Source organism: Pungitius pungitius, chromosome 18 (genome assembly GCF_949316345.1).
Source record: "Pungitius pungitius chromosome 18, fPunPun2.1, whole genome shotgun sequence".
NCBI classification, from domain to species: domain Eukaryota; kingdom Metazoa; phylum Chordata; class Actinopteri; order Perciformes; family Gasterosteidae; genus Pungitius; species Pungitius pungitius.
Genome location: NC_084917.1, coordinates 1,135,229 through 1,161,337, shown reverse-complemented (window position 1 = coordinate 1,161,337; position 26,109 = coordinate 1,135,229). Strand labels below are relative to the sequence as shown.

At 50.7% G+C, this 26,109-nt stretch overlaps 2 protein-coding genes across 3 annotated transcripts; both read left to right on the top strand.

The window, feature by feature from the left end:
• Positions 1-297: 297 nt before the first annotated feature.
• On the top strand, positions 298-5,783 carry slc25a1b (slc25a1 solute carrier family 25 member 1b). Its single transcript, XM_037484354.2, has 9 exons — positions 298-730; positions 2,495-2,602; positions 3,273-3,372; positions 3,470-3,608; positions 3,696-3,780; positions 3,983-4,087; positions 4,182-4,297; positions 4,376-4,449; positions 4,549-5,783. The coding sequence occupies exons 1-9, from the start codon at positions 619-621 to the stop codon at positions 4,661-4,663; spliced, it is 954 nt and encodes a 317-aa protein (XP_037340251.1). The 5' UTR covers positions 298-618; the 3' UTR covers positions 4,664-5,783.
• A 308-nt stretch (positions 5,784-6,091) lies between these two features.
• pi4kaa (phosphatidylinositol 4-kinase, catalytic, alpha a) lies at positions 6,092-25,291 on the top strand. Of its 2 annotated transcripts, none has more exons than XM_037484254.2 (54): positions 6,092-6,306; positions 8,230-8,346; positions 8,439-8,532; positions 8,613-8,701; positions 8,852-8,924; positions 9,012-9,259; positions 9,361-9,427; positions 9,594-9,742; positions 9,815-9,880; positions 9,966-10,062; positions 10,137-10,328; positions 10,426-10,526; positions 10,645-10,774; positions 10,851-10,980; positions 11,299-11,394; positions 11,483-11,666; positions 13,207-13,307; positions 13,739-13,907; positions 14,075-14,125; positions 14,200-14,308; positions 14,388-14,524; positions 14,627-14,760; positions 14,849-14,931; positions 15,014-15,084; positions 15,290-15,414; positions 15,501-15,582; positions 15,669-15,752; positions 15,830-15,919; positions 16,015-16,134; positions 16,299-16,391; positions 16,486-16,642; positions 16,931-17,058; positions 17,140-17,298; positions 17,427-17,578; positions 17,662-17,769; positions 18,310-18,437; positions 19,552-19,707; positions 19,791-19,870; positions 19,955-20,154; positions 20,246-20,333; positions 20,410-20,577; positions 20,654-20,707; positions 20,795-20,915; positions 21,149-21,278; positions 21,356-21,426; positions 21,600-21,672; positions 21,779-21,959; positions 22,064-22,168; positions 22,308-22,433; positions 22,726-22,846; positions 23,052-23,211; positions 23,303-23,392; positions 23,480-23,563; positions 24,322-25,291. In XM_037484254.2, the coding sequence occupies exons 1-54, from the start codon at positions 6,208-6,210 to the stop codon at positions 24,371-24,373; spliced, it is 6,273 nt and encodes a 2,090-aa protein (XP_037340151.2). In that variant the 5' UTR covers positions 6,092-6,207; the 3' UTR covers positions 24,374-25,291. The 2 variants fall into 2 exon arrangements, with proteins under 2 accessions (XP_037340151.2, XP_037340150.2); XM_037484253.2 differs by having other exon boundaries at positions 18,310-18,530.
• The last annotated feature ends 818 nt before the right edge of the window (positions 25,292-26,109 follow it).

The window sequence follows — 26,109 nt, the reverse complement described above, 5'->3', positions numbered from 1 at the left end:
TTACATTAAAGCTGTTTAGGGACAGGAATTGATCAATAAAAGTGTATCAAGGGTAGAAATATATATATTTAATGTATTTATAGAAGCTAATGGGGCAAAATATCAATGATGTATTAGACATGTATTCCTTTAATATATATAACAAATAAATATTTATATAAGCGTATGTTTACTAGTCTCTGTATAACAGTGAAACAGCGCTCTCTATAGGCGACCCGTGGTGTTCAATGTAACTCCGAATCTTTCCAGGCCTCCTTAACTGTTGGTGACAAACATGGCGTTTTCTTTCCGTGTTGGTGGTGTGGGGGGGTGGGTGTCGTCTGGTGCCCCGCCTTGCGTTAACACTGACTCGATGCAATCGGCCACTGAGCACCACGGAGGGGGCTCTTTTTTTTTTTTTTTTTTTCCTCCCGGGTACCGTGAAACGTGCACAGTCGTTATCACCTCCGGGTCTGCGCCCCCTCTCAAAGTCCAACGGTCGATGTCCTCCTCGCCATCGGTTCTGCTGCACGGAGCGCCGCCACTCTGCACCCGGGCTTCCGACGCCCGCTGACACGAGCAGAACACGTTACCGAAAACAAGAAGGGAGCCGAGTTGAGCCGGTGCTGTGTCGCAGTCATGTCGGGACGGCCGAGGTTCGAGAGCCCGTTCCAGAGACCCGGATGTCTGGCGGCCGCGGCCCCGGCGGGGAAGGTCCAGTTCACGCACCCGGGGAAGGCGATCCTGGCCGGTGAGGACACGTTTGTCACTGCGCCGACGCACGCGCACGCACGCACACGCACGCACACACACGCACTCAGGAGTTGTTTACAAAGTTGAAGCGCGTGCGTGCAGATGTGCTCCAGAGGCTGCAGGTGCGTTTGCGTTAAATGCATTTTTTAGGGTTCAGTCACTTTAATCCGTTTTAAACTTATTCTGATGCTTGAAGGAGAAACACCGAGTGACGTGATGAACCTCTGGTCGTCTCATTGGTTAATCAGTGACACGCGCTCAGAGAGAAATACCTGCGTGACGTTGCGACATCGGCGTGACGTCACCGCGACTTGGCGGAGCGGAGGTGGTTGAACTTTAAAAGTTTGAAAAACATCGATTAATCTGGAGATTAAAAACAGAGTAAAGTTCTCATACAAATGTACTATAAAAATAAACATTTACCTCCTGAAGTAGAGTAAAAGTAAAATATGTATCTCTGAAATAAAGTACAGTAAAAAAGTGCAATAAGTACCTCTGATTTGTAGTAGTACAGTATAAATTACAGTATATATAGCTGTGATTTGTAGTACAGTATAAAGTACAACAGGAGAACTTGTTGTAACCAGAGAACAAAGTGCTTTGTCATCGTCATGGAGACGTGAGGCCTCTAAGCTCATAGCAAAGGTCACAAGGTCATGGACAGAAAACACGCACCAAACTGCTGATGGGGGGGGTTAAGTACTTTTAATAAGTACTGTGCTCCACTATATCTCAGAGGTACATATTGTACTTCTTACTGTACTACTACATATTGTACTTTTTATTTTACGTTTTACTGAACTAACTGGATATTCTAGTACTATACAGAGACTCGTAACCGGACACTTGTGTACTAGCTGGTACTCTTTATTTTCACATACTCTGTACTTGATGAAAGCTTTGCTTGTCTGTCTCTAACCGAAGTAACGACAGCGATCATGTGACCACGCAACTGCTGATCTGCTGCATGGCGCTTGTTTAATTCCACTATTTTCAGGTTCCTTTTTCTACTTCTGCACAAATCGGTGTTTTTCTTCACAATAACTCGTCAGACCGGTTGTTCCTCAGAGGAGTCTGATCCTCTGTAGATGTGTGATGAACATGGAGTGAGGCTGTGAGGGGGGGGGGGGGGGGGGGGGAGGGTCGTGGGCGGAACCCCACGGGGCGGCTGAGCCAATCAGCTGCCGTCTGAGGGTTTTCTGTTGAACGGCAGATGTGTGACATCCGGGGTCTTAAGGTGGAACTGCTTCATAATGTCAACAGATGATCATCAATACAGTTTGAAAGGAAAACTTCACATTTTATTTACCCCTAAACTTATAAATATTGTTTTGTATCCACTATGAAAGATTGATTTGTTCTCTTTTGAAAAATCATCATTTCTGCTATTTTTAATGATTCTTTTTCTTGCAGGTTTTGTCCTTATCAGTTCTTTTTATACTGTAGGAATACCTGGAATGACCTGTTTAAAAACTTTTAATACCTTTATGCTTACAAATTGCACTTTGTCCTTTTAATATTTCAAAGTATTTAAGTGTAGACGTACATGAAGATCACGGGTGTGTTTTATTACATATACGAGGAAAAGACATCATTTAAGAATAGAAAAGAGTAGAAGTGAAACTATTAACAATTTAAATAAGATGTTAAAGCTATTTATAGTATTTGCTTGTGTTTTTTTGTGTTGAGACCGAGAGATAAAACCCTATAAAACGTGATTGTCTCCTTAAAATGAGTCTGTTCTTTCTTGGGCTCATTTCAGGCGGGATAGCAGGCGGCATCGAGATCTGCATCACCTTCCCCACCGAGTACGTGAAGACCCAGCTGCAGCTGGACGAGAAGGCCAACCCCCCCAAGTACAAAGGCATCGGTGAGATTAAAGCTGTTCACCAGGAAACCCCTGAATCTGAATGTTTGCATACATCTGTCTTCTTGAGATGAGTTCTTCTAAAAAGAGTTGAATGACCAATAAAACGTTTGATATGTAAATATTCGATAATCGATTCAACTCTCGATGCAAATGAAAAGGTTCCTTCAGTGAAGTGTTACATACTGACAGAAACAAATCAACTTAAGAGTTTAATAATCTTTTGGCTTCCAAACAATCTGCATTCATATATTATTTGTGTGTGATTTCATCCAGAATCTCATTGTTCTGCCTCTGGTTTCAGTATTTTCATCATTTTAGCTCACATCCTTTTACTGTCATTAATAATCCAGCTAATCGCAACCGTGAAGAAGTTCATCTGAGTTCATTCATTCCTTTAATGGTCACTAGAGGCAGAGACACACACACACACACACACACACACACACACACACACACAATCAGTGCGGCGAGCTGCTCGTGAACTTTGACACAGAAACATGTTTTTGTTTTTGGAGCAGAACAGTTTGTTCAGATCTGGAATAAACATGCAATAGACTGTTTGTTGCTCATCAACGTGCACATTTTAACAATGAAGCCGAAGCAACAAACACAAAGATTGTGTGTGTGAAGTAATGAAACACTTGCGCCCCCCCCCCCCCCCCCCCCGCAGCGGACTGCGTGAAGCAGACGGTGGACGGACACGGGGTGAAAGGTCTGTACAGAGGACTGAGCTCTCTGGTGTACGGCTCCATCCCCAAGGCCGCTGTCAGGTACACACACACACACACACACACACACACACACGTGACATACCGGATGAATGAAACGCGGCATCGTGGGAGGCTGAACCGGTCGCTCTGCTCCCAGATTCGGGGTGTTTGAGTTCATCAGCAACAAGATGCGCGACGAAAACGGGAAGCTGGACAGCAAGCGAGGCTTCCTGTGCGGCCTCGGCGCCGGCGTGGCGGAGGCCGTGTTCGTGGTGTGTCCCATGGAGACGGTGAAGGTGAGACGAAACGTCCTCCAGCTCGCCGGGTCACTCGTTGACGACGCAGCAGTGATGTTGTGATCCGTTGCTTCGGTGTGTTTTTAGGTGAAATTCATCCACGATCAGACATCAGCCAACCCGAAGTACAAAGGATTCTTCCACGGAGTGAGGGAGATCATCAGGGTAGAAGGTAAGGACGGCGCCTCTTCTTCAGAACAACAATCAACGGGCTGTGATCCTCTAAAACACAACGGCCTCATTGTATGTATCATGTATGAACCCATCTCTTCAGTCTCCTCTTCAGCCTCTCAATAGATTCCTTATTCCACGTAGTCCTCACCCCGCGTTGAGGGCTGTGCGTGTGATGAAGCTCCGCCCCTTTGTGTCTGCAGGGCTGAAGGGGACGTACCAAGGCCTCACCGCCACGGTGCTGAAGCAAGGCTCCAACCAGGCCATCCGCTTCTACGTCATGACCTCCCTGAGGAACTGGTACAAAGGTGTGTGTGTGTGTGTGTGTGGTACAAACTCGTAGTCCACCAATAGATAAACAACGTAACGTCTCTCCTTTCGCTCTCTTCAAACCCCCCGAAGGCGACGACACCGGCAAGGCCATCAACCCTCTGATCACCGGACTGTTCGGCGCCGTGGCCGGCGCCGCCAGCGTCTTCGGGAACACGCCGCTGGACGTCATCAAGACCCGGATGCAGGTGGGTGGAGCGCCGTGCTCACCTGGAGGAGGAGCCCCCGGTACTCACCTGACCGCCCCCCCGTGTGTTGTTCCGCAGGGTCTGGAGGCTCACAAGTACAAAAGCACGATGGACTGCGCCGTGAAGATCATGAAGCACGAGGGCCCGATGGCGTGAGTCCACAAGAATCTAAAGCGACATCTCTCTATGTGTGCTTATATCTATAATTATCATTATTATACGTGTGTGCACATCTGACCCCTCTCCCCCAGGTTCTACAAAGGTACGGTGCCCCGGCTGGGTCGGGTCTGCATGGACGTGGCCATCGTCTTCATCATCTACGAGGAGGTGGTGAAGTTCCTCAACGTGGTGTGGAAGACGGACTGAGGGAGACTCTGATTCGGGGCAGATGGGGATCGGTGTGTTCTGTGGGTTTTATTTATGACGGAAGTGGGAAGCGAAAGAAAAGCTCCACACGCCGCTTAAACTTAAACCTCTTTTTCTTTACCGTTTTTTTTTTTTTTCTTAAATTCCGACAGGGGGAAAAGTTCCTTAAGAGCTCAGGGAAAAAGGAGCGAGGCGTTGACTTGAGAAACGGGAACAAAGTCAGTGCAGACAAACCCTTTTATAGAGTTAATATAAAGCAAAGCCAACACCCGACAAAATGTGATTGAGACACTGTAGACCAAGAAGTTATACTTGAAACGAGCGATTATCCCACAGAGGAACGATTTAGAAGCCCTTTTTATATGCAAGAAATAGATTCTTTTTCTAAAAGACTTCATTCAGGATGTGATGATGTAGTTCATGTTCAGATGTGTTAAGATCTAAATGCCTTAAATCCCAAATGTCAGATGAATGAAGGTCGCAGGATTCATTTTAATTCATTTTGTGACGCAACTGCAGTCGAAATGCACATTTCCACTAAACCGTTGAGGTGTTTGATTTTAAGTTGCAGAGACGTTTTAACTCAAATGACTTACGAGCTACGATGATATAAAAAAAAAGTGCCTGTGTATTGATTTTGTGATCTTTTTGAGACAAAGAATGGTTGAATGTTGTTGTCACTACAGACGTTTTAATGATGGTGCCGGATGTTTAATTCCAGGTTTCTGAGGTGTTAAATTGTCTTATTGCATAGACATGCCTGTTTGAAAAGTGCCATTAATAGTGCCTTCTGTCTCATTCCAGGAAGGAAGAGTTCTTGACGATAGATTTTGTTGCAGATTCTGAACTTTAATTTTTTGCCTTTTTACTTTTTACACCAGCTGACGAGCCGATGTGCCGATGTTTAGACTGGCGTTTTGTAGCTTGTAAGTCTTACATGTAATGCTGCCAGTTGCTTTACAAATGTTTACTCCAGCTTGCAAACATTTAGACTCAATGAAAAAGAGCTATTTAAATATCTAAGACATAAAAACTATGCCAGTCATTAAAACAGAGTATTATGCTTTCAGTCCAATTAGTTCTAATACGTAAACACAATAAAACATTTGATCAGACCGTTCCTTTTGTTGTGTTCATTTACATGAATATTTTCAAGTTTGATGGTGTAACTGATAAGTGATATTTGTTATACCACAGTTTTGAAATGCTCTGTTTCAAGTAAGTCCTGCATGTAACATGTTTCTTCGACTTGCTTATTGAAGGTACATGATGTCAGGTTGCGAAAGGTACACTATTTCTCTCTGGAATCTCCTGGAGTACATGTAAATAATGACATAGAACACCTCTGCTAAGTAAATGACCTCTCTAGTGCGGTCCTAGATCAGATGTCCTCAGTTACCTGCGGTTCTTAGCACGTACGCACCGTGACCTTGCTTCGCGTTTCTTGACCACCTCGCGCTTGCCGTAGTTGTCAGTGCTGCTCGGGACTGAATGAAAGAAGATGTTTGTGTTCTGGTGGCGGCATTAAGGACTCTTTTAAAAACATGTCTGTCAATGGAGGGGCAAGCAGAGGCTTCTACTTCAACACCGTCTTGTCTCTGGCCCGCTCGTTGGCGGCTCACCGGCAGGCCCCGATAGAAAAGGTAACGTTGTTACGTGGCGACGGCTAACGACGGTAGCATGCTAACCTAGAACCTGTCAGAGAGGACAGAAAAAAGGACATTTGGCAGTAAAGGGCCGCTCTTTGACTTCGCTTCTCCACCACGTTCGACCCGTGTCACGGGTTTAAAACCCACTGCCAGCGTGTCCTTCAGCTCGCCGATGTGTGGAGAACGTTGTCATCGTGGGATTTATTTGCTTTAACAGATTTCAAACGGACGTCAGAGGAGGCTAACAGCGGCTAACGCTAGCTGTTTTTAACCTGTGAGCACTAATCTTTAACTCGGGTTAAGACTTGGCGTGTGAGAGGAAGGAACCCTTCTCCCTTTGGATGTCATAATACACACATACATGTTTATATATAGGTATGTATGTGTGTGTATACGGTATATAGCCATTTGGCTCAGGGTGGCACAGGATGGATCAAGATATGGATCAAGATAGATTCAGATCGCAGCCTTGTGACGTCAGATGTAAAGCTGAGGCAACAACTTAATAACATGTGCGAGTCCAGACAAACTGTCTCTCAGTCCAGGGTCCACTATTCCTCCTTTAAAAAAAAAAATCGATTCGATTGCAGTGATTTCTAATGTTTTTTCAGTGCATGAGGGAGCTGAGACAAGCTGTCAGCTGTTAAGTAAGAAATATGCTGCTTACCGGTGGGGTTTGGATCAATGTGGGGTTTGGATCAATGTATCTTTTTGGCTAATTGCAGCATCTTCCAGAGTGACGCGTTGTTGATGCGTCCGGCACCAACAATCAATAGTGATTGAGTGGAACATCTTTCATGAAGAGGAGAGGGCATGGATCAGCAATCAGGCAGAAAAAAGAGCCCCTCAGAGGAAACCAGGCCCAGATTCTTTTGATTTGACCTCATTTCAACTTTCAAATTGCTCCGAATCAACTGGCTCCGCTGATATGTGGCCTCGTTTCCCCCGGGGGTCAAGATCTAGTGGGCGTACCTTTCATCTTATTGTCTATAGTGTGCTCACAAGGTGCATTTTTACATTAAATATAAGAAAACTGGAGGCCAGGCTGGTGTGTGTGTGTGTGTGTGTGTGTGTGTGTGTGTGTGTGTGTGTGTGTGTGTGTGTGCAAAAGAAAGCTAGTAATATTAGTATCTATGGGAATGCTGAGGCTCCAAACAGGTTATTCTGGCCAAGACAAAGAGGAGGGATAAGCTCCATATTATCATCATCATTTGATGAATGACAGACACACGAGGGAGGCAACCGGCTTAAAGTCCCACCCAGATAAAACTTGCAAAACTCGATGAGGAAACGTTAATGAGAGCTATCCCAGCGTTGCATGTTGTTGGGGTTCTGCAGCTGAAATAAAGTTGTTGGGATGAAGCGGTCGACTCGTGACGTTGGGATTTGTGGTCGGGATAACGACACGGCCACAGCTTTCAAGTGATTAGCAAACATCCCCACGGAGGTTTAAAATGGGGAAATGAGTCAAAACTACGCAGGAAGTACAGCCCAGTATGATGAAAGAACTGCAGGAACACGGGCCTTTTGAAATGTGCTTGTTAGGAAAGTCTTTGCCAATGGAAGCTACCTGTCAAGCTCTATATTTAATTTTCTTTTCAACTGCTTCAGGCCTCATTCTTTAGATTTTAATCACCCGAATAGCTCTATGAGATCTGACAATCATGTCCTTTTATCTTTTGAAATCCAATGTTATGACTCCACAAACCTCCCCTCTTGGCCCCTAACAGCGTCTGCACCAATGTTTGAATGGTGGATAAATCCATCTCGCATGGTGTGTCTGACCCTTTGGCATTAGGCTAATCAATGCAGCTTTGTTTAGGCTAACACTTCTTTTTAGCTCCCTAAAAAGACCCGAGCAGTGTCTTTCTGCCAGCTCAAACCAGCAGTAAGAGGCCGTGTGTGCTCCTCTCTCAGGTGCAGAAGCTGCAATGCATGTGTCCCGTGGACTTCAGGGGAGTCTTCCAGTTGGACGAGAGGAGGAGAGACGCAGTCATCGCGCTGGGCATCTTTCTGGTGGAGTCGGACCTGCAGGTAAACCTCACGCCTCTCCGCCTTTATGCTTGTTGGTGCATCCCCCCCCCCCTCCCCCCATGTGTGACGTGCTGTGAATGCTTGTGTTGCAGCACAAAGACGCCATCGTCCCCTACCTGCTCGGGCTGCTCAAAGGGCTCCACAAAGTTCAGTGGATTGAAGAAAGCTCGGAGCGGAAAGGAAGAGGTAACCGCACACCTGTGTCCTCAAACATGTCTCTGATGTTCTCTACGACCTGTTACTCAATACGCGTGTGTCCTACTCAGAGACCCTCCCTGTGGCAGAGATCTTCACCTTCGGGCTGGTGACCCTCCTCTCAGACGTAGCCCAACGGGATGAGACCCTACGAGGGCAGGTGTGTGTGTGTGTGTGTGTGTGTGTGTGTACCTTTGGTTGCAGGTATTGTTCCTTCTCCTCATGGTCGCTGTGAACAGAATTTTACAAAGAGACTTTTAAGCAAGATTTGTCCTTTGCATCAAGACTACATCATGTTGATCTTTGTCAGATCCTGGAGGCCGTGATGGACATCATGAAGGTCCTGCAAGACATCTGCAAAGATCCAGAGGCGCACGACAAAGGTACCGACGTAACGCAGCTCCTTCTCCCTTTGAGCGTCCCCTCGGCGCCGCCCCGACCGCCCGTGACCTTTCTTCCGCCCCGCGCAGAGTACCTGTGCCGGTACACCGTGCCCACCCTGCTGGGCGTGGCCCGGGCCTTCGGCCGATACAGCAACACGGACGAGCCGCTGCTCTCCAAGCTGTTCCCCCGCCTGGTGGCCCCCACGCCGCCGACGGCCGACGAAAGCGACGCCGCGCAGCGCCGCTCCTTCAACGACTTCCGCTCCATCCTGCCGAGCTCCCTGCTCACGGTGTATCAGGGGGACACGCTGCGGAGGAAAGGCTCCAGTCAACAGGTGGGTGGGTGGTGGGGGGGGTAAACACACGGGAACCAACGTGGAGGAAAGCGATCACAAAGCGACACGTTTCCACCGAGGGCTTTTTTTTGTGTTTCCAGGCGAGTCCGGAGAGAGCCTGTCTGACCCCCATCTCACCTGCCGACCCCTCTGCTCAGTACTTTGAAGGTGAGAACTTCAGGGCTCCATAGGCTAACGGGTCGGGGCAGCAGTAGACGACAACTTCACCTCTTTCACTGACAGCAGAATAATACTGTAAAACTGCTGCTGTAGTAAAAGCCTACGGAGAAGAAGCTTCAACGCATCCACAATGACCCCTTTGAACCCTCTGCAGGCTCCTACCTCCCCGACGGCAGCTCAGTGGACCCGGACTACTACTTCTCCACCATCAGCTCCAGCTTCTCCGTCTCCCCTCTCTTCACCGGCAGCAGCTCCGGGGAGTTCCTCGTGCCTCTGGACATGCTGAGGCAGCTCCTCCACATGGTGAGCAGCCAGCCGTGGATGTGGAAGAAAGGAGACGGCGTGCAGTTTGATTCAGTCGTTTCTCTCCAACAGGTGGAACAGTTTGTGTCCGAGTCCTTTCTGAAATCGTTGGATGAGTCTCTGGCAGAACTTCTCGAGGTCAGGCTCTGTCAATTTTATTTTAAAAGAAATAGAGTTTTTACACTCCTGGTTCATTGATTAATATCCGCTTCTTTCTTCTCAGTTGAATCCCTGTCTTCATCTCTACTACAAAACCTTCAGTGACCCTCTGTATGTAGCCATATTTAAAATGCTGAGAGACACTCTGTACAATCTAAAAGGTGAAAGAGCCTCCTCTAAATCGCTTTTAACATCAAACGTGGCCGTGAGCTGTAACGGCGCGCTCCCTCTCCAGACCTGCAGACGGACTACGTGAAGGAGGTGCACGACTTCGTGCTGGAGCAGTTCAGCAGCAGCCAGTCGGAGCTGCAGAGGATCCTGCACGACGTGGAGTACCTGCAGAGCGAGCTCAGCCCGCTCAAGCTGCGCTGCCAGGCCAACGCCGCCTGCGTGGACCTCATGGTGTGGGCCGTGACCGAAGAGCAAGGTGAGCGGCGGGGGGCGGCGAGGGGGGCGGGGCGGCGTCCGTCTCGGGAAGCTGGCAAAAGATCAATTCTTCTTCTTCTTTGGTTTTGTTTCACCAGGAGCCGAGAACCTCTGCACCAAACTGTCGGAGAAGCTGCAGTCCAAGACGTCCAGTAAAGTGATCATCGCTCACATGCCGCTGCTCATCTGCTGCCTGCAGGTAACCGGGGGGGGGGTTGGGGGGGGGGGTCATCTTCACACCAACACGTTGCATGAACGGCGTTGGCATGGAGACGCTCCACCAGTTACATGGTGTGTGTGTGTATGTGTGTCCTCAGGGCCTGGGTCGTCTGTGTGAGCGCTTCCCCGTGGTGGCTCACTCCGTCACCATGTCGCTGAGAGACTTCCTGGTGGTGCCGTCTCCGGTTCTGGTGAAGCTCTACAAGTACCACACCCAGTACACTCCAGGTGACGACGCAGCTCTCCGGCGCTCAACGTTTTGTCTTTTTGACCCTCAGAAGCTGATTTCTTTTCTTTTTTCTAGCGACCGGCGAGATAAAGATCCACGTGACCAACGAACATTCCCAGTCGACCCTCAGCACCAACTCCAGCAAGAAGAGCCAGGCCTCCATGTACGAACAGCTGAGGGACATCTCCATCGACAACATCTGCAGGTGGGCTCACACACACACACACACACACACACTATTTCAGTGTGTTCTCCATCATTTCATTTTATTTACAAAACTGCAGCGAGCAGAGAATTGTCTCTTCAATAATTAGAAATAACATCTCAACAACAATAATAACAAACGAGCATTAAACACGTCACAAAGACACATCTTGATAGTGAGAGACCAGTCCTACTGCTGGTGACTTGAGGCACTATTCTGCACTTTGAGGTGTTAATCCAAACGTTCTGTCACAATGTTGCACCGCCCCTTGGAGCCGTAACGAGTAGCGCATGAACTCGTCCCTCCCTCCGTGTGCAGGTGCCTGAAGGCCGGACTGACGATGGATAACGTCATCGTGGAAGCCTTCCTGGCCAGCCTGTCCAACCGCCTCTACATCTACCAGGAGAACGATAAGTCAGTTGAGCGTCGCCTCCCTCTGACTGAATTACAAGTCTTTTTTTAATTTATTTTTTTTAACATCGGTCCCGCCTCTTTTCCTCAGGGATGCTCACCTGATCCCGGACCACACCATCAGGGCTCTGGGCCACATCGCTGTGGCTCTGCGGGACACCCCCAGAGTGATGGAGCCCATCCTCCAGATCCTCCAGCAGAAGTTCTGCCAGCCTCCCTCCCAGCTGGACGTCCTCATCGTGGACCAGCTGGGCTGCATGGTCATCACGGGCAACGTCAGTCTTTATTCAACCCCCTTTTGGCTCCACTTGGGAAGCCATCATGACTCGAAGAACAGACCATAAGAACCACATGTCTGGTGCAGATTATTATGATGTTTAACAACATCGGTATTTATATCAACAACATGCTATGTGTGTGTGTATATACACTCACCGGCCACTTTATTAGGTACCCCATGCTAGTAACGGGTTGGACCCCCTTTTGCCTTCAGAACTGCCTCAATTCTTCGTGGCATAGATTCAACAAGGTGCTGGAAGCATTCCTCAGGGAGTTTGGTCCATATTGACATGATGGCATCACACAGTTGCCGCAGATTTGTCGGCTGCACATCCATGATGCGAATCTCCCGTTCCACCACATCCCAAAGATGCTCTATTGGATTGAGATCTGGTGATTGTGGAGGCCATTTGAGTACAGCGAACTCATTGTCATGTTCAAGAAACCAGTCTGAGATGATTCCAGCTTTATGACATGGCGCATTATCCTGCTGAAAGTAGCCATCAGAAGTTGGGTACATTGTGGTCATAAAGGGATGGACATGGTCAGCAACAATACTCAGGTAGGCTGTGGCGTTGCAACGATGCTCAATTGGTACCAAGGGGCCCAAAGAGTGCCAAGAAAATATTCCCCACACCATGACACCACCACCACCAGCCTGAACCGTTGATACAAGGCAGGATGGATCCATGCTTTCATGTTGTAGACGCCAAATTCTGACCCTACCATCCGAATGTCGCAGCAGAAATCGAGACGTTTTTCCAATCTTCTATTGTCCAATTTCGATGAGCTTGTGCAAATTGTAGCCTCAGTTTCCTGTTCTTAGCTGAAAGGAGTGGCACCCGGTGTGGTCTTCTGCTGCTGTAGCCCATCTGCCTCAAAGTTGGACGTACTGTGCGTTCAGAGATGCTCTTATGCCCACCTTGGTTGTAACGGGTGGTTATTTGAGTCACTGTTGCCCTTCTATCAGCTCGAACCAGTCTGGCCATTCTCCTCTGACCTCTGGCATCAACAAGGCATTTCCGCCCACAGAACTGCCGCTCACTGGATGTTTTTTCTTTTTCGGACCATTCTCTGTAAACCCTAGAGATGGTTGTGCGTGAAAATCCCAGTAGATTAGCAGTTTCTGAAATACTCAGACCAGCCCTTCTGGCACCAACAATCATGCCACGTTCAAAGTCACTCAAATCACCTTTCTTCCCCAAACTGATGCTCGGTTTGAACTGCAGGAGATTGTCTTGACAATGTCTACATGCCTAAATGCACTGAGTTGCCGCCATGTGATTGGCTGCTTAGAAATTAAGTGTTAACAAGCAGTTGGACAGGTGTACCTAATAAAGTGGCCGGTGAGTGTATATATATATATATATATACACACACACACAGGCATCATAGTTTCCCCGAAGAGCTCAGAAATGAATCATTTTAACAGAAACTGTTTGCATCAAGTGGTTTATTTTTTGGGATTCGGAGGATCAGAAGTTGTTTCAGATTCTGCAAACAATCTTAACGTGGTGCCTTTTCTTCTCGCCTCAGCAATACATCTACCAGGAAGTGTGGAACTTGTTCCAGCAGATCAGTGTGAAGGCCAGCTCCATGGTTTACTCTAACAAAGACTACAAGGACCACGGATACAGGTGCGTACGTGAAGATCGAGCTGGTGCTCACGTAGCATGCTGTGGATGGATGGGGTCCAGTCTCCATCCAGGACCTGGTGAAACCCTCCATCCCAACATCAAGCTGCTTGTTCCTCACTGAGAGCAGAACACTGGACTAGATCTCCACTCTTTGCTGTCCTGCTCCTAGATGGTGGAAGGAGCTCTGATGACATCAGGACCACAGAGAGCCTTCACATCTTCACACTAAACACTAACACACTGTAGACCTTAAACTGGACTCATAATGGATCTTATCTATAACAAGTTGTACATCGGCTTATTTGATGAAATTACACTTTCTTGTTTCTTGTTCTTCTGGGTTTGTTTCCTCATGGTTGAAATGCTCTTATTGGAAGTCTCTAAATGACTGTGGATAACGCCCCCCCCCCCCCCCCCCCTCCCCTCCGCAGACACTGCTCCTTGGCGGTGATAAACGCTCTGGGGAACATCGCCGCCAACCTGCAGTCCGAGCAGATGGTCGACGAGCTGCTGGTCAACCTGCTGGAGCTGTTCGTCCAGCTGGGTCTGGAGGGGAAGCGAGCCAGCGAGCGAGCCCCGGACAAAGGCCCGGCTCTGAAGGTACGGCCCACTCGCACCGAGCGGAGGGGACCAGACAACAGTCTGCATGCATTGCTCATCCTTCTGTACATATCGTGAGGTTTTAATAAATGAACTGAGAATTAAGAGCTGAATTGTCCTCCATCATGGCGGCTCCTCCTTTGTGTGCATGATGTTTTTCTCTGTAGGCGTCGAGCAGCGCCGGAAACCTCGGGGTCCTGATTCCAGTAATTGCTGTGGTGAGTCTTCTGCATATTTCCTCCAACGTGGTGATGACTCTAAAAACGACGAGATCTTCTCCCTCCTCCTGCAGCTCACCAAGAGGCTGCCGCCGATTAAAGAGGCCAAGCCGCGTCTGCAGAAGCTCTTCAGGGACTTCTGGCTCTACTCCGTGGTCATGGGCTTCGCCGTGGAGGGCTCGGGTACAGCAGAAGCTCCACGCCGTGTGTGTGTGTGTGTGTGTGTGTGGTACGGCGTGCTGACTCTGGTAAACCCTCTCAGGTCTGTGGCCCGAGGAGTGGTACGAGGGCGTCTGCGAAATCGCCACCAAGTCGCCGCTGCTCACGTTCCCCTCCGGCGAGCCGCTCCGCTCGGAGCTGCAGTACAACTCGGCGCTGAAGAACGACACCGTCACCGCGGTACGTGCACACACACACACACACACACACTGAGGTGGACCCCAGGTTGACGTGTCGGCGCCGTTGACGTGTCGGCGCCGTTGGCGTGCGCTTTCCCCTCAGGGCGAGCTGAACGACCTGCGCAGCACCATCACCAACCTGCTGGACCCGCCCCCCGAGGTGTCCGCTCTCATCAACAAGCTGGACTTCGCCATGTCCACCTACCTGCTGTCCGTGTACCGGCTGGAGTACATGAGGTGGGTGTAGCGTGTAGCGTGTAGCGCGCACACAGGCCGGTGCACGTGGCGCTCCTTGAAGTCCTCTTGACGCGTGTCTGTCCATCAGGATGCTGCGCGCTCTGGACTCGGACCGCTTTCAGGTCATGTTTCGATACTTTGAAGACCGGGCGATACAGAAGGACAAATCCGGTGAGCGCCAGGAAAGAAATGCATACGTTTCTTTATTAGTGTTACTTCTTTGTTCTTCATGTTGTGGCCTGTTCTTTCCCAGGCATGATGCAGTGCGTGATCGCCGTTAGCGACAAGGTGTTTGAGGTCTTCCTGCACATGATGGCCGAGAAGGTAAAGGAGATGTTTCCACACTAGCAGCCGTGAGCACCAAGGGAAATATTTTACTTTAAATCTTCTCTTCTCAAATATGAGGATTTTGTCATTCTTCACGAAACTTTGGGCATTTCTGTGATTTCATCATCGACCCAACGATGATGTAGAGTGAATTCGTAAGACAATCGAACCAAACGTTACGCTGCCGTCGTATCACTTCCAGCCCAAAACCAAGGCCCACGAGGAGGAGCTGGAGCGCCACGCCCAGTTCCTGCTGGTCAACTTCAACCACATCCACAAGAGGATCCGCAGGGTGGCCGACAAATACCTGTCGGGGCTGGCAGAGACGTGAGCGGAGACGCCTGCACACACACACACACACACACACACACATATTGGGAATACAACACTGACACCTTGCCCCCCCCTCTCAGTTTCCCCCACTTGCTGTGGAGCGGCCGCGTGCTGAGGACCATGCTGGACATCCTGCAGACGCTGTCTCTCTCTCTCAGCGCGGTGAGACACACGAGGCGACTCCTGCTTTTCTCTTGCGGTCTGTTTGCTTGGTGCACGTCGTTCTGAAGGTTGATGCTTCACTGCAGGACATTCACAAGGACCCCCCCTACTACGACATCCCCGACACGCCGCACAGGATCACCGTCCCCGACACTTACGAAGCCAGAGAGGTAACGGCGCCCCGTGAAGCACCAGTTGTTCATGAGTCTAAAAGGATCAAATACAAGTGGGTTTCTTTCCCCCTCAGAGCATTGTGAAGGATTTCGCCGCTCGTTGTGGGGAGATCCTCAAAGAGGCCATGAAGTGGGCGCCGTCCGTGACCAAGTCCCACCTCCAGGTAGCCCGCGTGGCACCGCCGAGCTGATGCCCCCCCCCCCCCCCCCCCCCCCGGGCGCGTTGTAACCGCGGCGCCGTGTGTCCTCTTCCCTGCAGGAGTACCTGAACAAGCATCAGAACTGGGTGTCGGGTCTCTCGCAGCACACCGGCCTCGCCATGGCAACGGAGAGCATCCTGCACTTCGCCGGTTACAACAGGCAGAGCACGACGCTGGGGGTGGGTCGCCCGCCGGGCCGATGTTCTGCCGGGACGAGGCGTCATTACATCCAGTCTTTCTCGTCACGTTTGATTCCACAAGAGACTCCTGCCGTCGCCTTTCACACCTCGACGGAGACGTTCCGTATTCTCGGGCTCAAAGTGTCCTCTGTTTCTCCCCGTAGTCCACGCAGCTGACCGAGAGGCCCTCCTGTGTGAAGAAGGACTACTCGAACTTCATGGCCTCCCTCAACCTCAGGAACCGATACGCCGGAGAGGTGAGACGCCGGCGATGGCGCCGGATTCCCGCCCCCCCCACCTGCAACATATTGGGACACAATGATAGGACCCCGTGGACATGTCCCTCTGCAGGTGTCTGGTATGATCCACTTCGCCCAGGCGGTCAAAGGCCATTCCGATCTGAGCCGGCTGATGATCAGGCAGATGGGCGAGGCTTTGGACTCGGCGCAGCCGCAGACCTTCACCGAGGCCATGTTCAAGCTGGCCGCCTTGCTCATCAGCTCCGCAGGTCTCGCTGTCTCTTCTTTGCGTCAAAGCGGAAATGGATGTCCCCCAAATTCACGACATTAAAAATGTAGAATATTCCCAGAGCAGCGCTGAGCTGTATGCAAATACGTGTACGGTGATGTCATCAATATGCAAATGAGCTTCTGGAGCTCTCGTTGGAGAAGAGTTGTTACTCACCCTCCCACTCGTGCTCCTCGCCGGCTGGTTTTCGGGTTGAGGAATGTTTTCAATGCAAGTGTCCACGGTGTCGTTCTTCTGCTCCAAAGACCTTCTCCTCTGGTCCCTCCAGACTGCGACCCTCAGCTGCTGCACCACCTCTGCTGGTCGCCCCTCAAGATGTTCACGGCGCACGGCATGGAGACGGCCATCGCCTGCTGGGAGTGGCTGCTGGCGGCTCGCGTCGGAGTGGAAGTCCCGGTACTTAATAATAATAATAATAACGATGGTAAAAGTCACTTTAAATGCTGATGTCCTCGTCTCTTTGGTTCCTCCCTCCAGTTCATGCGCGAGATGGCAGGAGCGTGGCAGATGACCGTGGAGCTGAAGATGGGCTTGTTCTCCGACGCCAAGGTGGAGGCCGACCCCCTGGCGGCCTCGGAGGAGAGCCAGCCGATCCCCTGCCCCCCCGACGTCACCCCCCACCAGATATGGATCGAGGTCTGAGGGGAAAAACGCACAATAACACGACGACGATCGTCTTCTTTTCAAGCGGGTGTTTCCTCCATTGTTTCCTCTCATGTTCCATGTCACCCCCCCCCCCCCCTCTACACCCCCCCGCCCTCTAGTTTCTAGTGCAGCGGTTCGAGATAGCAAAGTACTCGAGTGCAGATCAAGTGGAGATCTTCGGCAGTCTGCTGCAGCGCTCGCTGTCTCTGAACGTGGGCGGAGCCAAGAGCAGTCTCAACCGCCACGTGGCCGCCATCGGGCCTCGCTTCAGGTACGCACGCACACACACGCACACACACGCACACACGCACACACGCACACAGACCTGTGCTGATGTGTTGCCCTGTGCTTCAGGCTGCTGACCCTGGGTCTGTCTCTGCTGCACTCTGACGTCCTCACCAACTCCACCGTGAGAAACGTGCTGCGGGAGAAGATTTATTCCACCGCCTTCGATTACTTCAGGTACCGTCACTGCAGTTCTTACATTTATATCATTCATTTATACAATATCAAAACATATTTTCCCTGGAGTTTCAGGTCACGACTTATTGCTCAGTTTCTTAAAAAGAAATTTAAAAAAGACAAAATTTCTTGAATGGAAATTTAAAATGTTCATAATGTGACGTTAGTCGTCCCAAATGTTTTTAAGGTTCTTCCTCTGTGGTTTATTTTTTGGACCTGCAGTTGTAAAAAAAATTGCAAGCGCATAATGTAAATCTTTATTGATTTTTGAGATGTTAATTAAAAATCAACAGCAAATTTACAGCAAAAAATAAGAACCACTGAGGGGGGAAATAAATTCAAATAAACAAATAAAAGCCCTAAATTCTAATCCAGTGTAGATGGATACACCTTCAGACTCACACACCTGTATTTAGGGAAGGCCGTGCACACACACACACACACACACATAGTTAACACAAACGTGTGTCTTTTTTCATTCTACTGAAACCCAAACCGCACGCTGCATGTGACCCGACCCTCCGCTCTCCGCCCCTCCAGCGCCGCTCCAAAGTTCCCCACCCAGGGGGACGCGTGTCTCCGCGAGGACATCAGCATCATAATCCGCTTCTACGCCAGCATCCTGTCAGACAAGAAGTACCTGGCGGCGTGCCACCTGGTGCCCCCCGGTGAGCTTGGCACTACCCCGGCCCCGAGCACGCTCTCTGCCGGGATATTTGGATCGCTTATCGTGTCCAGCACCTCTCCGATTTCTCTCTTAAGTAAGCCTGAGGCGGTGGAGCTCGGACCCGCGCCGACGCACGAGCGCACGCTCCCCCCCCACCCCCCCCCCCTTTTTTTTTTTGCAGGCGGGACAACTTTGACGCTGTTTTGTCCTCACGAAGCTGCGGGTCGATCCTGGTATCGGTCCACCGCTTTCTCTTTTTTTTAATATGGTTTATTTTCTCCTTTCCCCTTCTTCTTACTTCTCAATCTGACTTCTATCCCTGAGGTTTGAAGTGTGTTGGACTGAGCTTCTTCTCCGTAGTCAGAGCACTACTCACAAAGTAAAAGCGCTGCTGTGGTGTTAAACCCCCAGAAGAGTCACATGGTACATTTAGAGTGTTTTCCCCTCTTTACTTTGGTGTCACACACACATTTCTCAGTGGAAGCTTAAGCTTTTAGCACCATTGATAAAAACCCTCTCAGGTTGCTGATGGGTTATTTTGTGTTGTTGTGTGACTTTGTGTTCAAACACAACACAAATAGACCTGCTGATCTCCTCTCACACCCCCCCCCCCCCCCCCACACTTCTAAACATCACACCGAGACCTTTAAGCAGCTGTGAGGAAAGCGCAAATTTGTCATCCGCGTCAAGATGCATGATAATTCATCACGCCAGTCCCCCCCATCTGCCCCCCCCCCCCCAATAAAAAAAAAAAAAGAAACTTTCTTCCATCCCAGCAGATCTTCTCCTCTTCATCACCGACAAAAGAACCGATCTCATTCTCATCAAAGCGCTTCAGGTAGACGCGTGCTCTCTCTGCTGATCCTGGATCAGATCCCCCCCCCCCCCCACAACATAACATCTGACCCAGTATCAGCAGCTGGAGGCAACTTCTACCTCCATGTAAACTCCCCCCCGCTCTTCAAATGCATGACCATCACAGCCGCAGAAGGACCTCCTCATCCATCGTGACGTCGTCAGGAATTTGCCGCTTGTGCCTCGGCGGCGTGTTGTAACTTCGTGTGTGTGTGTGCGCGTGTGTGTGTGCGTTTGTGTGTGTGTCTGTGCGTGTGCAGATAACCAGGACCCGTCGCTCCACAGCCTGTCGGTGATGAACGCCGCCGACATGCGGAGCAACGCCGACTCCAGCGCCCGCTCCCAGCAGAGCGGCCAGGGATGGATCAACACCTACCCGCTGTCCAGCGGCATGTCCACCACCTCCAAGAAGTCAGGTGACCATCGGCTTCGTAGCCTTTAGGATGCAAACGCCGCTCATCGAGGAGAACATGACGTCATGACTCTGTCCTCGTCTCAGGGACGTCCAAGAAGACCAACCGAGGGACGCAGCTCCACAAGTACTACATGAAGCGCAGGACTCTGCTGCTGGCCTTACTGGTGAGGGACCACCACGACGACGATGATGATGATGATGATGATGTTTACGGCATTAACCCTCTTCCTTCATCCCCGCCCCCCCAGGCCAGCGAGATCGAGCGCCTCACCACGTGGTACAACCCCCTCTCCACCCAGGAGCTGGCCATCGCCACCGAGCAGTCGGTGGAGACCAGCATCGCCAACTGGAGGTCGAAGTACATCAGCCTGACGGAGAAGCAGTGGAAGGACAACGTCAACCTGGCCTGGGGCATCGCGCCCTACCTGGCCATGCAGCTGCCCACCAGGTGCCCCCCCCTTCGCTGATAAACTCCTCTTAAAGGGACACTACGCCAGAGGAACCTGGTGATAGTCGGTTGTTCATTGATTGATTTCCAGGTTCAAGAATGACGCCATCGTTGCCGAGGTAACGCGGCTGGTGAGACTGGACCCGGGCGCCGTGAGCGACGTCCCGGAGGCCGTGAAGGTGAGATCGCTACTGAGCTTTAGAGAGCCGTGTGAGGGGGGGGATCACACTCCCCCTCATGGTTTTTACCTCCCAGTTCCTGGTGACCTGGCACACCATCGACGCCGACTCCCCCGAGCTGAGCCACATCCTGTGCTGGGCCCCGGCGGACCCCCCCACCGGCCTGTCCTACTTCAGCAGCATGTACCCCCCCCACCCCCTCACCGCCCAGTACGGGGTCAAAGTGCTGCGCTCCTTCCCCCCGGTGAGTGCAAAGACGTCCTCCAATGAAAGGCGCCCCCCCCCCCCGGCTCCCTTAACACGCCACCTTCTCTCGGCAGGACGCCATCTTGTTCTACATCCCTCAGATCGTTCAGGCGCTCCGCTTCGACAAGGTAAGCGCCAGCTGCTGATTGGACGAAGGTCCGCTGCTCGCTCAGCGAGGGGGGGGGGTCTGAGCTCTGCTTCTGCGTCCCGCTCAGATGGGCTACGTGAGGGAGTACATCCTGTGGGCCGCCCAGAAGTCTCAGCTCCTCGCCCACCAGTTCATCTGGAACATGAAGACCAACATCTTCATGGACGAGGAGGGACACCAGAAGGACCGTGAGTTGGGGGGAGACGGGGGGCAGACGGGGGGGGGGGCAACCAAACAACGAGGCGGCATTCTGTGTCGTTTTTAAATCAAAGGAGTAAAGTGTCGTCACAGCGGATCAAAGTTTTAGTTTCATACAGAATTTCCATAGATTTTGTAACATTTTCATAATGCGCATCAAGAGAAGCTGCGAGGACGATTGGTCCGCTGTAGTGTGAAAGTGACGCGGTGACTTCCTGCGTAGCCGACATCGGGGAGCTGCTGGAGCAGATGGTGGAGGAGATCACGGGTTCCCTGTCGGGTCCGGCCAAAGACTTCTACCAGAGAGAGTTCGACTTCTTCAACAAGATCACCAACGTGTCGGCCATTCTTAAGTAAAGGCACCGGGGAGAGAGGGGGAGGGGGGGGGGGGGCGACATCCTAACCCTGAAGTCTGTGTTTTATGTTGCAGGCCGGTTCCGAAGGGCGAGGAGAGGAAGAGGGCGTGTCTGAAAGCCCTGTCGGACATCAAAGTGCAGCCAGGTGACCATTAAACCCAAATGTGAAACACTTTTAGCTCCAAATATTCAAACAGTCGGATTCATTTTGGATAAATATCAAAGACGTGTAAATCGATACATTTAAGACCGTTGAACCCGTTTAGTGTGGAGTTGTGAATATTCGTGTTGTAGTGACACGATGGTGGTTTCCTTCAGGCTGTTACCTTCCCAGTAACCCTGAGGCCATCGTGCTGGACATCGACTACAAGTCTGGAACCCCCATGCAGAGGTACCCGGCTGGACGGAGACATCGGCCCATCAAGGCTCGTGACATTATTGTAGCGTCGAGTTGACGCTTGGGGGGTTGTTGGGGGGTTGTTTCTCTCTCACCACAGCGCCGCCAAAGCGCCGTACCTGGCCAAGTTCAAGGTGAAGCGCTGCGGGGTGAGCGAGCTGGAGCGGGAGGGGCTGCGCTGCCCGTCGGACTCCCTGGAGGACGCGGAGGAGAACCCAGACGGGTCGCGCAGGATCTGCTGGCAGGCGGCCATCTTTAAAGTGGGAGACGACTGCAGACAGGTGAGGGGCCCGGTTGCGAGGGGGGGGCGGGGGGGGATTACAGGGTGAGGAGAGTTCTCCTGTGACCGTCGCTCCACCTCTTGTGTGTTTTTATGGGTCTCCAGGACATGCTGGCTCTGCAGATCATTGGGCTCTTTAAGAACATCTTCCAGCTGGTGGGCCTGGACCTGTTTGTGTTCCCCTACAGAGTGGTGGCCACGGCACCGGGGGTAGGACCCGAAACGCTTCAAGTTGTTTCGTACTCATTATTAAACTGGTTGACTGATAAAGCTGGGGCTTTAAAGCTGATTGACGGGTCTCTCTACGTGAGCTGTCCTCTTCATGGCGTGGCGTTTGTGGTTCTCTCAGTGTGGCGTGATCGAGTGCATCCCCGACTGTAAGTCCAGAGACCAGCTCGGCCGGCAGACGGACTTCGGGATGTACGATTACTTCCGGAACCAGTACGGCGACGAATCCACCCTCGCCTTCCAGAAGGTAAGCGCCATGCCAACCGATTCAGTTTGGCTTCTGGTTCGGTGCGGAAAGAGATTTTCTTTCTTTGACAAAATGTCAAAGCTGAGCCAATTAAAAAGAGCTCTGGTTCACCTGCACACTTCATCAACATAATTTAGCCTGTTCTGGATGTTCTGTACGATGCTCCAAAAGAACCGATCAACCCGTGTAGTAAATGTTGGGTCATGGACTCTTTCGGGGCATTTTGGATTCATTAATCTCGACCTGGGATGCGGTTTCCCCTGAAGTGTGTTTCCTCTTCTGCTCTCTGCAGGCCCGGTACAACTTCATCCGCAGCATGGCCGCCTACAGCCTGCTGCTGTTCCTGCTGCAGATCAAAGACCGCCACAACGGCAACATCATGCTGGACAGCAAAGGCCACCTCATCCACATCGGTGTGCTGCGGAGATGTATTAACATAGGAATGCGGTTATCGCCATGTGCTGATACAGCAACTGGAATTAATATCGCAATTAGAAATGACGACATTATCTTTGTATTCACTTTAAGGAGATGTTTTTCGAGTTTTATCTAATATTGAATTATGAGCTGCTGAACTGTTGATAAATAATTACATAATAATGGTGGCGTTCTCTGCAGACTTCGGCTTCATGTTCGAGAGCTCGCCCGGAGGAAACCTGGGCTGGGAGCCGGACATCAAGCTCACGGACGAGATGGTGATGATCATGGGGGGCAAGATGGAGGCCACGCCCTTCAAGTGGTTCATGGAGATGTGCGTCAGAGGATACCTGGCCGTGCGGTAAGAAGCCACCGGCCGGATAACGTGGGCGTGCGCGTGTTGGATTGAAATGTGACCTTTGCTGTTGTGGGTTCTTTCTGCCGCGGTGAAGACCCTACATGGACGCCGTGGTGTCCCTGGTGACCCTCATGCTGGACACCGGGCTGCCGTGCTTCAGAGGACAAACTATCAAACTCCTCAAGTGAGTCCAACCCGACTCGGAAACACACGCTGGGGGAATCAATGAAATGAATCATTCACGGGGATCTTTCCTTTGTTGTGTTCACAGAGGACGGTTTAATCCTCAAATGAGTGAGAAAGAAGCAGCAGCGTACATCATCAAAATCATCCAGAGCTGTTTCCTCAGCAGCAGGTAGGACATCGTCTCTCAGGCCTCGTCTGCATGCAGATATTCTCCTCATGCATGGCGACCTCATGCATGGCGACCTCATGCATGGCGACCTCATGCATGGCGCCCTCATGCATGGCGCCCTCATGCATGGCGACCTCATGCATGGCGCCCTCATGCATGGCGCCCTCATGCATGGCGCCCTCATGCATGGCGCCCTCATGCATGGCGCCCTCATGCATGGCGCCCTCATGCATGGCGTCCTCATGCATGGCGTCCTTATGCATGGCGTCCTTATGCATGGCGCCCTCATGCATGGCGCCCTCATGCATTGTGTCCTCATGCATTGTGTCCTCATGCATGGCGTCCTCATGCATCGTGTCCTCATGCATGGCGTCCTCATGCATCGCGTCCTCATGCATGGCGTCCTCATGCATCGCGTCCTCATGCATCGCGTCCTCATGCATCGCGTCCTCATGCATGGCGTCCTCATGCATCGCGTCCTCATGCATCGCGTCCTCATGCATCGCGTCCTCATGCATCGCGTCCTCATGCATCGCGTCCTCATGCATCGTGTCCTCATGCATCGTGTCCTCATGCATGGCGTCCTCATGCATCGTGTCCTCATGCATCGTGTCCTCATGCATGGCGTCCTCATGCATCGTGTCCTCATGCATGGCGCCCTCATGCATTGTGTCCTCATGCATGGCGTCCTCATGCATCGTGTCCTCATGCATTGCGATAGCAACTCACACGTTTTTCTGACCTTTATTTCTCACCAGGAGCAAGACGTACGACATGCTGCAGTATTACCAGAACCAAATCCCCTACTGAGGGTCTGACCTTCACTGTGCGTCCAAAGACCAACGTCTCCACGCAAAGCAATGCAACCCCCCCCCCCCCCACTTAATCAACATGGCACTTTGATCCGAATGCTCCACTTTTATTCTGCCCTTCTGTAGGTTGTCATAATGCTCCTCCGTGTTCTAAAAAGCACGTTTTTAATCCACCTGTGAGTGAAGAACAAAGTGCGTACTTTCCCCCCTAAAGACGTCTGAATGGGTGCGATGACACGCTAACCCTCACAGGGGGGGGGGGGGGGGCATCACCGCTGTCGTCCATTTATATGCACTTTATAGTTCACAGTATTTTCATCGGCTTCTCCTGCCTTTTAATCCCTGAGATTAGATCTGAGTGATGGGCGGATCCATAAGTAGAACAGGAGCCGGTACGCTGTAGTCTTTAGGATCGTACCAGTGTTTAGTATTTACTGTGGAATATTTACTCTAAGCAACAGTTGCAGGTGAGCTTCACGCTGAACTTGTTGAGCTAAATGTGAAGAACATAATCAGAAGAAGATTTTAAATGATTGAGGCTCGGCCCTCGAAGCTGTTCATGTCAGCTTTAACTTGTTTTATTTAGATGTTTTGGTTTTACACTACAGGAACCTTGAGGAGCTTTGGTGTTTTTGTTTTCACTGTTTTTAAGAATGTTGCTGTTTAAATAAACCGCCCAGTTTCACTCATGTTTTATCATCACAAGGTATCTCATTATCTGAAAAATACACTCCTCTGCTCCCATAGACGTCTATGAGGAAATGACTCTACTTCTGTGTAGTGACCAGCAGGGGGCGACTCCTCTGCTCCCATAGACGTCTATGAGGAAATTACTCTACTTCCGTGTAGTGACCAGCAGGGGGCGACTCCTCTGCTCCCATAGACGTCTATGAGGAAATGACTCTACTTCTGTGTAGTGACCAGCAGGGGGCGACTCCTCTGCTCCCATAGACGTCTATGAGGAAATGACTCTACTTCTGTGTAGTGACCAGCAGGGGGCGACTCCTCTGCTCCCATAGACGTCTATGAGGAAATGACTCTACTTCTGTGTAGTGACCAGCAGGGGGCGACTCCTCTGCTCCCATAGACGTCTATGAGGAAATGACTCTACTTCTGTGTAGTGACCAGCAGGGGGCGACTCCTCTGCTCCCATAGACGTCTATGAGGAAATGACTCTACTTCTGTGTAGTGACCAGCAGGGGGCGACTCCTCTGCTCCCATAGACGTCTATGAGGAAATGACTCTACTTCTGTGTAGTGACCAGCAGGGGGCGACTCCTCTGCTCCCATAGACGTCTATGAGGAAATGACTCTACTTCTCTCTTGATTTATTCCCTCAGTAAACATTGTAAACATGAGTTTATGGTCTCAGTCTCTAGTTTCAAGTCTTCTTCAATGCAGCATGATGTTCATTTAGTGAATGAAGGTCCATTTAGAGTCAAACAGGCCATGAAGTAGGGGATGCTTTTTGGGCGGGGCTACACATTGATTGACAGGCCTCGTATAGTGCCTCCTCCTCAGTTCATTTATGGTCACTTCCTGTTCAATGGTTACAACAATCCAACATGGCGACATATTTGATTGTTGTATCTCAATAATGAAATTAATTGTATTGATACATCTCAAATCATATCAGCTATATCATCCGTTAACTTCTTTTAAGTTCCTGTAGTGTAAAACTTAACACACCGATGTGTGCAAACGTGTTTTAGTTCCCTTTAAAGTACAAGACGTG